General features: G+C 33.7%; 1 protein-coding gene across 9 annotated transcripts in view; it reads left to right on the top strand.

Moving 5' to 3' along the window:
• The window catches only part of LOC126883082 (zinc finger protein 585B-like), a 121,754-nt gene that overhangs the window by 74,853 nt on the left and 30,296 nt on the right, over nt 1-16,605 (top strand). For all 9 annotated transcript variants that reach the window (XR_007697497.1, XR_007697537.1, XR_007697517.1 and 6 more), the window contains one exon: nt 12,272-12,319. Coding sequence is in view for 6 of the 9 variants with exons in the window: in XM_050648351.1 (XP_050504308.1) it covers nt 12,272-12,319 (48 nt within the window). In the remaining 3 variants the exon portion in view is untranslated. The remainder of the gene's footprint in view (nt 1-12,271; nt 12,320-16,605) is intronic.

The raw sequence follows: 16,605 nt of genomic DNA on the forward strand, positions 1-16,605 counted from the left end.
ACCTCCCAAATATAAGTTTTTGTTTTTAATCCTGTGGGATAAAATTAAACAAATCACTATTACCAAATTATATGTATGTATATAATTATGTATATGTAATAGCGTTGATTGATGAATATACCCCTCTATTTTTATCAATCAACGGTAATAGGTATACCAATAAATAATAAACAAACTAAACAGATTATTCTACCATAAAATTAACATAAAAAAATGAACAAGTAGGAAAAAGAACATATTTTGAAAACTAGGTATTGTTTATATTTTAAGTCTTCCATTTTCAATAATGCCATTTCTTCAAAATTACTTATATATAAAAAATATACAAGGAGAATGGCTTTTCAAGTAGTTGATCGATTACGCAATACACAGCAACACTCTTCCATGTTTAAATGCACACACACTGTAATCTGTAATAGGTACTAAGCTAACGTTACCAAATCAAATTATGGTTACAATGCTGATATACACAGCGTGCCAAAGCGCCGTCTCTAAAGCTGCTGCTCCTTCAAAATTCTCATAAATGAGCTAGTCTCGAGCGACAGCGAGTATTCTCTTACAATACCATAGTTAAATTTGGTAACGGCATATAATAAAATATCGTGCAATGGATTCAAATAATCTAGCCAATATTTTCGTGCGTCTAGTTGGCTATTTACTGAATTAGGTACTATTAATAAATATTTCTGTTAGTATATATATAATCAGTTACTCGTTTTACCCTAAGGTGTACGAGAATTACTCCCAGGGTTACCCTTAAGAGTTTACACTTAAATTTCATGTACAAATTTTCCCCACTTCTTTTTGTCTCTTGCTAAAATTTTTGCTTCCGTCCACGTTTTTCCTCTCTTCTTAAGTGTGTCTCCAATCACGTCATCCCATGTTTTCCATCGATGTTCAAAGAATGAATTTGTAATAATCAGATTATTTAATAAACAATAATCCAGCAGTCTGATCCCATTATTATTTCGTATATCTTCACCGTGCACACCTAGCATTGTTGGGTATATATCGTCTTTTTTACCAACTCTGCCATTAAAATCTCCCGCTATATACAATGCTCCTTTAGCTAACTCTGTCACATTACTCAATTCATTCCAGAAATTATCTTTTACTTGAACTGTATCGTCTTCGTTTGGGCCATATACTGCTATAATTGTACTTATTTGGTTTTCTCCAGTTTTTAATTCTATTGTCAGTATTCTCTCTGACCACGCTTCCCAATTTTGGATACTGTCTGCCAATTTGTGATTAACTATACATCCTACACCTGCTGCAGCTCGTTCTCCTTCAGCAACTCCACTATAAATTAATATATGTCCATCTTCCATTTCTACGATTCCCTTTTCTTTTTTCTTTGTTTCCGTGATTACTAAGATATCAAGTTCAGCATTGTTAAATTCATAAATAAGTTCGTGTTCTTTTCCATTAATAGATCTTATATTCCATGTACCCATTCTCGGGTTTGTTGTCAGATTTCCTTGTGGCGTTGGTAAAAGGCCTACTTTTGCCAGTTTTTTGACCCCCGTGGAGGATTTTCATGATCTCTAATCAGTTTGTTTTCTTTATCATTCCATATATACAGTGTGTCAATTTTAAAACTTACAATGGCTATATCTCACGAACAAAAGCTGAAAACGAAAAATGCTTGAAACCGTTTCTAGGATAGTAAGGGGGAACTAAAATGCCATGAAAGAGAACTCACCCCCATCAACCCCCTAGGCCCCACCTACCATAACCAAAAAAGTTTAAATTGCAAGCCCCTACTTGTGATATATCATTGAAAAGGCTATAAAAAATGCTATCCAATGGTATAAACAATAATTATACAGGGTGAAGCAATAATTGTGAAACTTTGGCTTAAATGAAAAATTTAATGAGGTTTTGTTGAATTGCAAATTTGATAAAAATGTCAATTAAGTAAATGTGCAAAGTGGGTTCCGTTGTTTTGTAAACAATAATACAGTCTATTTTCAAATTCTGCACGAAATTTGGCAAATGTTTTTCTAGTAATAGGGCAACATGCTTGAGTAATTATTTCTCGCAATTTCCCAAGTGACGCAAGTTAAGTTTTATAAACAACTGATTTAAGGCAAAAATAGCAAATTAAGTTTTAATTCAACAAAAAAAGTTCGAACGGGAATTTACCATTTAAAATAATAGTCCGGGAGATAGCATTACAAATACAAAAGCCATAGTAAGCCAGCTGATATTAACACCCTGTATAATTATTATTTATACCATTGGATGGTACTTTTTATAGTAGGATAGTATATTACTTTTTTCTATGGGGTTACCTTAAATCAGTTGTTTATAAAACTCAACTTACATCACTTGGGGAATTGCGAGAAATAATTACTCAAGCATGTCGCCCTATTACTAGAACATTTGCCAAATTTCGTGCATAATTTGAAAATAGGCTGTATTATTGTTTACCAAACAACGGAATTCACATTAAATATTTACTTAATTGACATTTTTAATCAATTTGTAATTCAACAAAACCTTAGTAAATTTTTCATTTAAGCCAAAGTTTCACAATTATTGCTTCACCCTGTATAATTATTATTTATACCATTGGATAGCATTTTTTATAGCCTTTTCAATGATGTATCACAAGTAGGGGTTTGCAATTTAAACTTTTTTGGTTGTGATGGGTGGGGCCTAGGGGGTTGATGGGGGTGAGTTCTCTTTCATGTCATTTTAGTTCCCCCTTACTATCCTAGAAACGGTTTCAAGCATTTTTTGATAACAGCTTTTGTTCGTGAGATATAGCCATTGTAAGTTTTTAAATTGACACACTTATTTCTCATCATTTATAAATAATTTTTGGAAACCTATTTTTACCTTTTTATTTTTCTTTTCGTCCTCTGCTTGGTTCTTTATGCTTTTTTGTATTTTTCTCTCTTTCTGTGTAAGGTAATTATTGATTTAAATCTGTTTTCCTCGTTTTAGTTTTAATTTTTGCTTATTTTTCATAATTTCCCTTTTTTGCGCTGCATTCTCAATTTGCGCAATACATTTATGTTCGTTTATTTTGGTAACACTTGTAATACTTTGTGTCTATATTTAAATTCTGCTGAAGAAAATCTTGAACTTGTTTCGTACTGTTTTCTATACTATTTGGTTCAATTTTGAAACCTGTTATGATTATATTTTTTGCTCTCTTCTCTTTTTCAATTTGTTCTATTGTATGTTCCAAACCTGTCATTTCACCAATTTTTCCACATAATTCCATGATCTCATTTTTCAGCTCTGCATTCTCTTTTCTAACATCTCTGTTCTTCTCTGTATCGTTTTAAGTCTTCTCTAATTGCCTTCATTTCTTCTCTGTATTCCTGGAAATCAGCTCTCATACTTTTTAATTCGCCAAGTATTTCTTTACAAAACTCTAGTTCCATTTTGCTTCTGTGCTAAATTCAATTTAAAACGGATGCTACTGTAATACTGGTTGCCTAATCTTTAGGAAGTACTCTCACAATTTGTACTTACTAGTTCCCACACCACTGGGTCCGGTGTGAATTACTGGTTGCCTACACAGCTGAGCACAGCTAGCGGCAGAAGTTAGTTACAATTCAACCTTGTGGATAACTAACTTCTACCCACTGTTAAAAAATCAAGTTATTCGTCGTAGAACAGTTTCTTTTACAACCATTTATAATTCTGAGTATACATTACCCGTTAAATACCACTTTCACTACAATTTTACACCAATTTAGTTCGATATTACCCGATAACGAATTAAATATCGCAACACCTATATTTGTGCTGTTGTCTTGACAGTGGCGTATCACCTTCTCTCATTTCTGTTAGTAAAAAATATAAATGGAATTATTTCATAGTAGTCATAAAATATTTATTTGCAAGATTTTTAACTGTTACCAATGGTTACATGGACGCTTCGCCAGTGGGATGCGCCAATAATTGATCTAAGGACTTTCGATTGAAATCGCTGTATGTTTGTGATGTGTGTTAATTTAGCTCATCACAGAGATGGATACTGATTTGGATGTGCTTATTCCATGTTAGCCTTATATAGCCCAGATCTGATTTAAATCCGAGTATAACATTTAAATGATACTTTAAAACATCGCATTCGGAAAAGAAATCCTATTCCTATGATACAGGGGGGCTAAGGATGGCAGCACAAAAAATTTCATTCCACATGCAATATGAAATATTTTTGTCCGTGAGTATATATTACAAAACTTGTAATCAATTCAAGCCCTTCTGAAATCTTCCTTTACTCTATCAAACCATCTTTGTCTGGGTTGTCCTTTCCTTCTTTTGTTGATTGGGCCCTTGATATGAAAGTAAACTATTCCTCCTCTTTGTTGCTCTGTATATATGAGCATCATGTGCTTTGACCTTTCCTGGTTTATTTCTAGGTCAAAATATATTGCCACCCCTTTCTAATCGTTTTATAATATCTCTTAATTCTTTTCTTGTTTTTATTAGAATATTAAGATAATCGGCGAAGGCCAGACAATGAAATTCATTGTTAAAGATGGATCCAGTTGCTTTAACCCAGTGATTTCTGGTTATTGATTCTAGTACTAAATTAAAAAGCACCGTGGATAACAGGTCTCCTTGTCTATGACTGTTCATTTCAAATTCATTTGGTGAAAATCTTCATACTACATGATTTTGTGTGCAATTCAGAGTAATTCTTACTAACCTAACCAGTTTTGGTATGCTCAAGGAGCTCAGTGCTTTATACATTTAATTCCTTCTTATTCTCTCATACACTTGTTTCAAATCTATGAACAATGCATGAAGGGTTACCTTATGTTTATAGCCGGTAGTCTGGAGTTCTTTTAGTGTAAAAATCTGATCTATTAACTCTAAAACGAGCGTGATACTCTCTAATTTATCTTCAGCAAATCTGTTGAGTTTCTCTCTTAGCATACTGGACCTCGACTTTTGACCATTCGCTTCCTTATCAAACGTATGTGCTTCGTATCTGTTTACAGTGTAAACACATACAGTGTACAGATAGCGAATGATCAATAATGAAACAAAGGGTCAAAAATCAAGGTCCTGGCTAATACTTTGTAACGAGTTTCCAACAGAGCAACACCTCTGCAATTTTCACATGCCAATCTATCCCCCTTTTCGTGTATATGGCATAATAAAGTTTTGGTCCAATCTTTGAGTATATTTTCCTCTTCCCATATCCTCTTGATACATGGTCTAAGAACAACGTTTCGAGAAAGTATTTTAAGACAGCTGATTCTTTAATATATTATTCCCTATGCTTCCTGGAACACTGTACCGGCCATCTGGCTGCTGATACAGGTTGCGTTCATTACTGTGCAGCACACCTGTACAGGTAAATACAAAATCAGGGTGATTGATTAGTGTGAAAAAGCTTAGTAGATCCGCTATAGTAATAGATAGCAATAAAAGTTAATAACAAAAATTGTAGCCAACATTATAAAATTAGTTAGAATTTTACAGGATGTTCGATAACATAGTGGCAGAACAAACTTTTGTTTTTTTTTAATGGAACATCCTATATTTTATTTTATATTCGAAATCTTCTTAACTTCCCCATCACAAATATATAAAGGTTTGTTATGTTATACAGGGTATTTACAAAGTTATAACTAAAGTCCAGATTATAAGCATGACAGAAAGGTCAAAATAAGCACTTATACAGTGATGAGCGCGCTAATAACCGGCAAAATAGCGCAAAAGATGGACAACATAATACCTTGCGAAACAAAAAGAGATGAAACTAGTGGAGGTGGAAATGATCGTTATAAACATATAAAATAACATTACATTACATAGTTTCCTACCTTCAGACCTCTGTGACAGGAGTATTTTATAAAATTCTACCGTCACAGTGACAGTTGTCATACTCCTCGGATACATCTAAAGGCGGCGCCAGACATGCGGTATTTGACAAATACTGAACAAGTGCTCGCTATTTGCCTATTAGTCTGGAGGGGTTGCTTGCTATTTGGCATTGACCAATTTTAGTACTTCGAATATTTGTCGTGTTCCCGTACGTTGTCGGTCTTTTCAACACTTCAAAGTAAACAAATATTTGCCGTTTGAATATTTTTATTGCCATTTACATATTCGTTCAAGCATAAGCAGTGGCGGCTCGTGGTAATTTAAGGAGGGTGTTCAATTAAAGAATGTAATTATACAAACGGTGAATAAGCACCGCAGGCGAAAAATTTTTGGGGCCTCGCCAAAAGATGTTCTGTAAAATGAAACCTATTTTTGACCCGATTAGTCAGGATGTCACACACTTTTTTGTTTTGTGCAGAATATGATACTTACTGAATGATGGCGCTTCTTCGGTGGTGAAGGTGGAGGCAGAAGTTACGAATAATGAAATGGCTTTGCCAAAACTGTTTAAAAATCCGTTTATTTTAACGGCATCCAAAGACCGAGATTGAAATTATAGTTTTATTCTTTGAAAATACTAAACATGGAAAACTAAATAAAGAATGTAGCTTATCACACCCACGTAATCACTAAGTTTTTCTATATTGTTCAACTTTAAAACAATGTTTAAACTTTTTGTTTCTTATTGCACATTATTGTACCAAGTTTATCTCCGGCCAAGTTAGTCCATTCTTTTTATAAGAAATCGATTTTCAAAACTATTTGCATTTTCTTTTATAAACTTCACTGAATAAGGCTCCACCATCCTAAAAAAACTACCTACCAATATTGTATTAAATAAAATCCCACAACAGAAAATGCCAAACTGTGAATCGAAACGCTTCGCCCCGGTCTCTGTGTGCAGTGCACAAATCGTCAATGTTTTAAGATAGGAGAATCCGTGGTTCACGGATTTAAGAGCTCTCATTCTTCTATAGGGTTACTGTATAGTGGCTGGGTTCAATTTGAATTCTGCACTTACCACGTGCATCTAGCGTAGCGGTGTTGTGCAAACAAATTATGTGATTAATAAATACAGTTATATTTTAATGGTACTATGATATTTATGAGATTTAAGAAAAAATATTTTAATGATATTTATGAGATTTTTAAAAATATGTAGTTTAACGAAATTTGATTGGGTGTTCACTGCACAAGTGAACCAATGGAGAAACCGCCCCTGAGCATAAGCAAGTTTTTAAATGTTGGGTTAAAGTTTATATCGTTTATTGAAGTATTTTACTTATTGCTACAGAATGTAGAAAATACTGAAAATAGTAAATATAGAGTAGACCAATGAAATTATTTTACAATTTTTGGATGTACATATATGAAAATGAACCTATAATATGGAATGCGAATCTTTTAAACCATAAAAATCGAAATGATGTTTACGATGCACGAAAACGAATACACGTTAAGATCGGTGAGAAATACACGATAAGCGAGTTAAAAAAGAAAAAGGAATCATTAATGGCATTACATATTTAGAGCCCGTTCGCAAAAAGCAAAACAAAGCTTAAAAAGTGGTTTGATTAAGTGACACCATCCACGATCTTCTCATTCTTGGCTTTTGTTCTGTTATTTGATAATACACTTCCACCAGACTTAATGACAAAAGCGGCTAAATTTATAAAAAGCTCATCTGTATCACTGACCGTTATGTACCTACACCTACCTTTTTTGTTAGTTTACAATATATTTGTTGTTCCCACAATGATTCTATACATGAAAAATCTCGAATATGTGGTGCAAGGTGCTTGCCGTTTAACGAACACTTTCATGAGCAGTCAAATATTTGATATTTAGCAAGCACTTGTTCAGTATTTGCCAAATACCGTATGTCTGGCGCCGCCTTAAAGGTGGGATGTAATGTAATGTTAATTTTTACGTTTATAACGATCATTTCCATCTCCACTAGTTTGATCTCTTATTGTTTCGCAACGTATTATGTTTTCCATCTTTTGTGCTATTTTGCCGGTTATTAGCGCGCTCATCACTATATACGCTATGAGCTCGTAGGTAAAGGGGATAATTAAAAATTCGCGAGTGCGAGTAGTGACAAGTCTGTAAACCTTTACCGGAAATTTGACATAAATGTCAAAGTGATTAATTTAAAACATTAAAATTAAAAACATTAATAGGAAATAATATTAGTTGGTCAAAGCTCTGGTGTATATTTTTACTTTAAATATACTTACGTTTTAAATACTGAATTTAAGTTTTTTTAATATTCGGTAATTATGTAATTATAAATTAATCCATAAATCTTAGCGCCAACTACACTATAATTGTGAAAGTATCTGAAGTAAGAAATTAATATTTCATTAATAGAGCGTTAAAATGATTAGCAAAATCTTTAAAAAATCGATTACAATTTAATTACCTTTTTGCGTTGTAAATATTAAGCGATAACAATTAAATAATAAATTTAAAAATTACCGGTGAAAGTTGCATTAGTAATCCGCTAGGAGCGACACCAGCGACGCTCAGAGCGTATAAGCAAAACATATCGCAAAAATAAGCAAAGTTTTTATGAAACACGCAACATTCAAGAAAAAAAACCTGTAAATAAACATGGGTATAATGATATAAATATGAATAATAGTTATTAAGGTACCAAAGGTATTATAAGGATAATACCGCTTGAGGTCAATGGTGTATTTACCGAGGGCCTTCGGCCCGAGGGATATACGTTGACCAAAAGCGTTATTATTATAATACCCGTGCTGCCTTCAACGTTTAAAGCCCGACTAAATTATTCTTTATGTGCAATGAATTTTGAATTAATTAGTTTTCAAATAAGTACATTTACCAGTAACAGTAGTAATGTAATAATTGTGGTAACCATAGTTTTACTTAGGTTGATATTTGTCAACTTGGCAGTATCTAACTCGTTATTTAAATTTAATGCCCAAGGGCATTATTTTTCAAAATAACGCCCTAGGGCGTTATATCGTACTTAACAGACCTCGAAATAATGTCATTATTTGTCAAATAATATACCAGTCGGACATTAACATTAAATTACATTTATTTTTATTATCGTATTATTAACATAAAAAATTACAAAAGTGTTAAACTATAATATAATAAAAAAATCGAAAAATAATTATCATATTAATATATTTTTTATTTATGGCCATTAGGCCACAAAACAATTATATGTTTTTCAAAATTTTCTTTTATAAAGCTATGTCTTTTATCTGTAGGCATATATTTATACGTAGAAAAACTTCTTTCAACATCTACATATGTGATTTTACAAGGAAAAGTATTTTACAAAACAGTATAATAAATTTGGGCTGTTTGCAGACAAGTATTAGTTTATTACATGGACAGGTATAAGGATGGGTTTTCTCATTTAGCTCCTAAGCATAAGGGATTAAAATTCTTATGGTTTATTGAATTATTACAATTTTATACCTCTGTATACTTCATTGAATTTTACTTAAGACAGGACTACATGAACTATAGTTTATCATAAGAATTAAAATAAACAAAGATAAGCAACATATCTTTAAAAGAACCATTTTTACTAAAAATCCTAATTATAAGCGAAAAAAAGCAAAATGCTTATAAACCAATGTTTTATGAAAATCGTAATAAGTTCAGCTCCCTGTATAAATAAAAATAAGCATAACAGCAATGGTATATTGGTGCCATATATTTTTTTTGTTGATATTGCTAAAAATGGTTGATATTGCTAATTTACTTTATATCGAATACAGGGTGAGTCAAAACGCAAGTACATTATTTTCTCAGAACTATAAATAGAACACCCTAATTAATAAATTGCTCTGAAAAATGAAAATATCTCGAAAACTAACAAATTTAGACATAGGGAATATTGTACAAAAATTAAAGTATGGGAATAGTACTTTTCGATAGTGATATAAAATACAGGGTGTTCCATTTAAAATTTACGAGAAAAGCATATACTTGCATTTAGACTTACCCTGTATTCGATATAAAGCAAATTAGCAATATCAACAATTCTAAAAAATGTTCACAATCAGCAAAAAAATATGGCACCAATAAACCGTTGCTGTTGTGCTTATTTTTATTGATACAGGGAGCTGAACTTGTTACCATTTTCGTAGAAAATTGGTTATAACTTTGTAAAAGCCCTTTGGTCATAACATAACAAACCTTTATATTTTTGTGATGGGGAAGTTAAGAGGATTTCGAATATAAAATAAAATATAGGGCGTTCCATTAAAAAAAACATAAGTTTGGTCTATCACTATGTTATCGAACACCCTGTAACATTCTAACTAATTTTGTAATATGAAGCTCAAAGTTGGCTACAATTTTTGTTATAACTTTTATTGCTATCTCTTACTATAGCGGATCTACTGAGCGTTATCACACTAATCAATCACCCTGTATATTGAATTCAAAATTATTTTAAGACGAAAAATTTGTTGTCATTTTAATTACCATCTCTCTATGGACCATTTCAAACTTTTGTTCTTTTTATTTTGTTTTGATCTTTGGATTTCTAAATTCGGATACAGATTCTCTCTTATACCTATTACCCATCCTTCTAAAATTTGCAAGGAATAAAGGGTGATGAATACAGAGACATGGGGAGTCTATTTAGTTGCACTCCACAACACATGAATTGATGTGTTGTGGAGTGCAACTACATAGACTCCCCATGTCTCTGCATTCATCACCCTTTATTCCTGTATAAGAGAGAATCTGTTTCCGAATTAAGAAATCCAAAGATTTTATTTTTAAATATTTATTTGTTTGAAAATGGAGTCTTTTGGGTTTCGTCGTTTCATTTCTAATAATGTTTAAAAAGTTATGACAAAAAATGTATCGTCTTAAAATAATTTTAAATTCAATATATTTACCTGTACAAGTGTGCTGCTCAGTAATGAACGCACCTGTATCAGTAGCCAGATGGCCGGTACGGTGTTCCAGGAAGCATAAGGAATAATATATTAAAAAACCAGTTGTCTTAAAATACTTGTTTTTCCGACGTTGCTACCTCTTGGTCCAAAAGCTATATATCCTTTTTTGTAGTTCTTCTAACTCTAAAACTGGTCTGATACTCACCTAGTTTATCTTCAGCAAATCTGTTGAATTTTTATCGTGGCATCCTGACTAATACCTTGTAACACATATCCAACAGAGTAACACCTCTGTAATTTTCACATGCCAATCTATCCCCTTTTCATATAGGGGGCACAAAAGCTTTGGTCCAATCTTTGGGCATATTTTCCTCTTCCCATATACTTTCTTCTTCTTCTTCTTCTTTTTATATAGACATTACTCTGTCTGTTTTTCAATGTGCCTCCAGTAAGTTGTCATTCCACCTTTTTCGTGGTCTTCCCACTGATCGTCTTCCTATTGGGGAACCGTCTCTTGCCGTCCTTACTACTCTATTTGTTGTCATTCGGCTTATGTGGTCGTTCCATTCTACTCTTCTGTTTTTCACCCAGTTATTAATGTTGTCCACCTTGCATCTCCTTCGTATATCTGCACTTCTAGCTCTATCCCACATCGTCTTACCATCGATTTTTCGCAATGTTTTCATCTCTGCTGTTTCTAGCATTCTTTTTGTCCTTTCTGTATCAGGTCGTGTTTTTGCCGCGTATGTCATTATTGGTCTGATGACTGCTTTGTAAATTCTGCCTTTCACTTCTTTTCCGATGTTTTTATTTCTCCATATTGTTTCATTCAGGCAACCTGCGGCTCTGTTTGCTTTATTCACCTGATCTTCCACTTCTGTTTCGAGCTTTCCGTAGCTGCATAGTGTGATGCCTAGATATTTAAACTCCATGACTTGTTTTATTATTTGACCCTCCAGCTCTAATCTACACCTTATTAGATCTGCTGGTATAGCCATGCATTTAGTCTTTTTGGGGGAAATTAACATGTTAAATTTTCTAACGGTTATATTAAATTCGTGCAGCATACGTTGTAAATCATCTTCACTTTGAGACATTAGAATTGCGTAGTCTGCATATCAGATTATTTTAAGTTGTTTTTCTCCCATTTGGTATCCTTTTTTTATTCTTACTTTTTTTATTATTTCGTCCATGATCAGGTTGAACAACAGCAGACTCAGGGAATCTCCCTGTCTTATCCCATTGCCAGCTTCAATTGGGTGAGTTAGTTCTTCATCTACTTTTACTTTTATTGTGTTGTTCTGGTAGATATTTTCGATCGTTTTAATTTTATACTCTTAATGAGGGTATAGTATGCATCCTTTTTGTAGTTTTTCCCCTCCATTCTTTAGAATTACTGCAGTTGAACTGTTTTCAGATAGGTATTAAAGTTTTCAGCAAGGTAATTTTTACATTTTAAAACCCATTTTTTGACATAATCTTAAACAATTTTGTAATTTTAGAATTCCCATCTACAAGAAGAAGAAATAATCATCTACGTATACATTTTGGTAAGTTTGTTAAACATCTAACCTTTCATACTAATGATAAATGATTTGAAATCAAGAATTATTTCGTATCTTTTCTAAATTTGCCATTATTGGTTAACAATTAATATACAAAATAATGTATGTATACAGTGATGAGCGCGCTAATAACCGGCAAAATAATGCCAAAGATGGAAAACAAATTAAGTTGTGAGGTAAAAAGAAATGAAACTTGTGGAGGTGGGAGATTTAGCGATAAAAACCTACAAATTTACATTATACTTATTCTTTCTCACCTTTAGACGTATAGGAGGAGTTTAGCAACTGTGACAGTGACAGTTTTAGTTGACATACTCCTCTGATACGTCTAAAGGTGGGAAACAATAAATAGAATGTAAGTTTGTAGGTTTTTATCGCTAAATCTGCCACCTCCACTAGTTTCATTTCTTTTATCTCACAACTTCAATGTTTTCCATCTTTTGTTATTTTGCCGGTTATTAGCGCGCTCATCGCTCTTTATACAACGGTGCAATATCACAAGTAAAACCACAAGAAAAAAACAAAATATAAAACTGCGGAAAAGAATTAAGCAAGTAGATTGTATCTGACCCAAGCTCTTTACTTCAGACCTAGAACTTCAAATTTCTCTTCTTCTTCTTCGTTTTGTGTAGACATGACTGTCTGTTTTTCAATGGGCCTCCAGTAAGTTGTCATTCCATCGTTTTCGTGGTCTTCCACTGAACGTCTTCGTATTAGGGAACCTTCCGTCCTTACTACTCTATTTGTTGTCATTCGGCTTATGTGGTTGTTCCATTCTACTCTTATGTTTTTCACCCAGTTATTAATGTTGTCCACCTTGCATCTCCATCGTATATCTGCACTTCTAACTCTATCCCATAGTGTCTTACCATCAATTTTTCGAAGTATTTTCATCTATGCTCTTTCTAGCATTATTTTTTTGCCCTTTCTGTTTCAGGTCGTGTTTCTGCCGCGTATGTCATTACATATTGATATGATGATTGTTTTTTAAATTCCGCCTTTCACCTCTTTTCCGATATTTTTGTCTCCATATTGCTTCATTAAGGCAACCTGCGCAGTGCCGGATTAACCATTAGGCGGACTAGGCGGCCGCCTAGGGCCCGGGCACTTGATGGGGCCCGTATCCCACACAAATGCATTAATTAATATTTAATTATTTAAGCAGTTATTAAAAAAAAAATTAAAATGTTAAAAAAATCAAATAGGGCTAACTGAGATAAAAAAAAGAAAATGGTTAATTTATGATTTTCAATCAAACTCAGTTTTTTCCTTTGTCTTTTGTCAAATATCAGAAAAATACAACCGACTTCAAGACAAATTAAGCAGTTATCTTCAAAGGCATTTTTATATTCCATGTTATAATCATTCCCTCAATATGGTAATCAATTTTGTAAGCAAATTTTGATAAAAGCTGGTAATTATTTTGGTATGGTACGTTTTTTTTTTCAATTTCTACCCACCGATGGGCCTTATATGTTTAAATGTTTTAAAAAAGCATTATTCACTCACGGTAAAATATTGCAAAACCTCCGGGTTTTAAAGAACCTTTGGATTTGAAACAAGAGCTTGGATTGACATGAAATTTGGTATACGCATAGCTAACATGTCAAATAAAAGAGTGATATTGTGCCAATGTGTGTTTAAATTTGGTATACGCATAGCTAACATGTCAAATAAAAGAGTGATATTGTGCCAATGTGTGTTTATGCTCTACGGTTGAGTCCACCCCTTCTCGGGAGTGAAAAAATATACCGTCAAAATACGCCCGGAAGTGGATAAACTGACTAATTCTAAACAACTTTTGTTCTTTTGTTCAATAGAGTTTTTTCCTCAAGTCAATACATTTCGAGTTATTTGCAAGTGAACATCTTCATTTTTCAACAAAAAATAATACGTTTTTAGACGGTTTTTCGCAAATAACTCCAAAAGTAATTATTTTATCGAAAAAATATTCTTAGCAAAAATATAGATTTTAAAAAATTGAAAAAATGGTGTATGTGTGCAGTCTGTAAACCCAGTAGAAGCAGAGTTGTAGGTAAGGAAAATTAGGTTCTTATTCGTCAAATTCCAAATCGAATATTTCAACGTGAAATAATCAAAAAATGAAGCACTTTTCATGGAAAACTCATCATAACTTGTTTAAATGTTTTAAAAAAGCATTATTCTTGTTTTTTAAAAAAAAATTCTATCATAAAAAGTAAGCAAGATGAATGAATGTAGAATGTAGAAAATGGGGCGGCCAATAGAGCCTGATGCACTGCGACCTTAGTAGATCTATTGTGTTTCCCCTTTCTTTTAAAGCACTTCATCTAGCTTAGTCCTCTTAATGAGACTTAACAGCCTTGATAGTGGCCTTTTCATGTAGCCTGGTGCTTGCGGTTTTTCCTCACCGAGTTCTAGAAACCGCACTCGTGCGAGACCTTCGCAATGACACAGAACGTGTAGAGCGGTTTCCTCTTCTTCCAGACAGAACCGACAGGTGTCCTCTTCTGTCAGGCCTACGAGACTCAAGTGTCTATTGAGTCTACAGTGTCCAGTCAGCAGACCCACTATCATTCTGACAGTGCTTCGACTGCGCGAAAGTAAGTCTGTTGTAAATTTAGCCGAATGTCCTTTGATGAACTGTTTGGCCTGCCTCTGTCCTGGGGAGTTGTTCCACCATTCAAGAGACCTCTTTTGCGCCCATTTTTGTATAGCTGCTCTTTTTATCGTATTTGCGATTCCAAAGACGGGTTCCGGACCAACCAGTGGCGTAGATGCGCCTTCTCGGGCCAATTCATCGGCCTTCTCGTTGCCACGATAACCCTTATGTCCCGGCACCCAGGCAAGTGTCAATCTGTTTCGACTTCCCACCTGAGAGAGGACACTCAAACAGTTCCATACCAGCCATGAATCGACCTGTACCGAACTGAGAGCCTTCAGAGCCGCTTGACTATCCGAATAGATAACGATGGAGTCGTTATCTAGATTTCGACTGATTAGTTCCATAGCGCACCTTTGTATAGCAGCTACTTCGGCTTGAAATACGGTCGCATATGTCCCTAGACATACCCGGACTTCCGTCCTTGGTTTTAAGCCATATATTCCAGCCCCTGTACCTATATCGGTTTTGGAGCCGTCCGTATACCATATTGAGTTTGCCGTTATCGGCGGACCAGTTTCCCAGTCCTCTCTTTTTGGTATTGTGACTTGAAAATTTTTGTTAAAGCTATACCTCGTAACCATTCGGTCTACAGGCATTCCTAGAACGGGGTCTGCCTTTATGTCCTGGTATAGCCTTAAGTTATCAGTTCCCTGCATCATACTTATTGGAGCTTGGCCCTGGATCAACCGATGTACTGTTGATCTGGCTTCACTCTGTATGTATTGCTATGATCTGCTTTTTATTAATTTTATATTAATTATTATTTATCTGATTAATTATTTAATTGTCGCAAATCATACATAAAAATGAATAAAAAATCTCAGGGTGCCTTTTTATACTAGTAAAAAAAATCTAAATTATCTCACGTTATACTTATCTTCTCTCGTGGGTTCAGTATCTCTTAGTTGATCCTAATCGGGATAAAATAGGGAAAAGAAATAAAGCAAAATATTAAAATAAACATACAGAATTGTCTTTTATTTGTCAAAATCAATACTCTAAAATCTATCAAATCTAAAACCTGTGGACACAGATGTCCGAATGAAATCTTTACCACTTAAATTTATTATAGTTAAAAAAAACAATTTATCGGTTTGTTCCCGATGACTTTGGTAAAACAAACTAAACAAAACAAATTTATATATTCGCAAGATTAGCTATACTTCCTATTTACTTTTAGAAATATTGGAATTTTAATTCATATGCTTTTTACTCAAAATTTTAGTTTCCGAACATAAAAATATCTTTCACATAAATTGACTGACCTTTTGCTTCACTCACTCTGATGTCTTCTCGTGACCCAAAACAGCTCTCCCTCGTTGACTATGTTAAAGGCTACTCATCAAAGCCCTCTCCGTTCTCCAGCTTCAAAACTATCAGCATACCAGCACCAATTCTCCAACAAGCCGGGCCTCTTTTGACACGTACTCGATTCAAACAAAACTCCAAAAATTCTCTGCTCTCCTTCTCACAATAATACAGAATCAAAGAGGTATTTCGTCTCTATTTGATCTGTCTCTCGTTCCACTTTTCAACACTATTCTCCACTATCAAACAGCCACTGGTACTTGCTAACTATCTATCCACGAAAACGTCGAACTGCTCTTCAGCGATGCCAAAAACATAA

Source organism: Diabrotica virgifera, chromosome 1 (assembly GCF_917563875.1).
Source record: "Diabrotica virgifera virgifera chromosome 1, PGI_DIABVI_V3a".
Lineage (NCBI taxonomy): Eukaryota > Metazoa > Arthropoda > Insecta > Coleoptera > Chrysomelidae > Diabrotica > Diabrotica virgifera.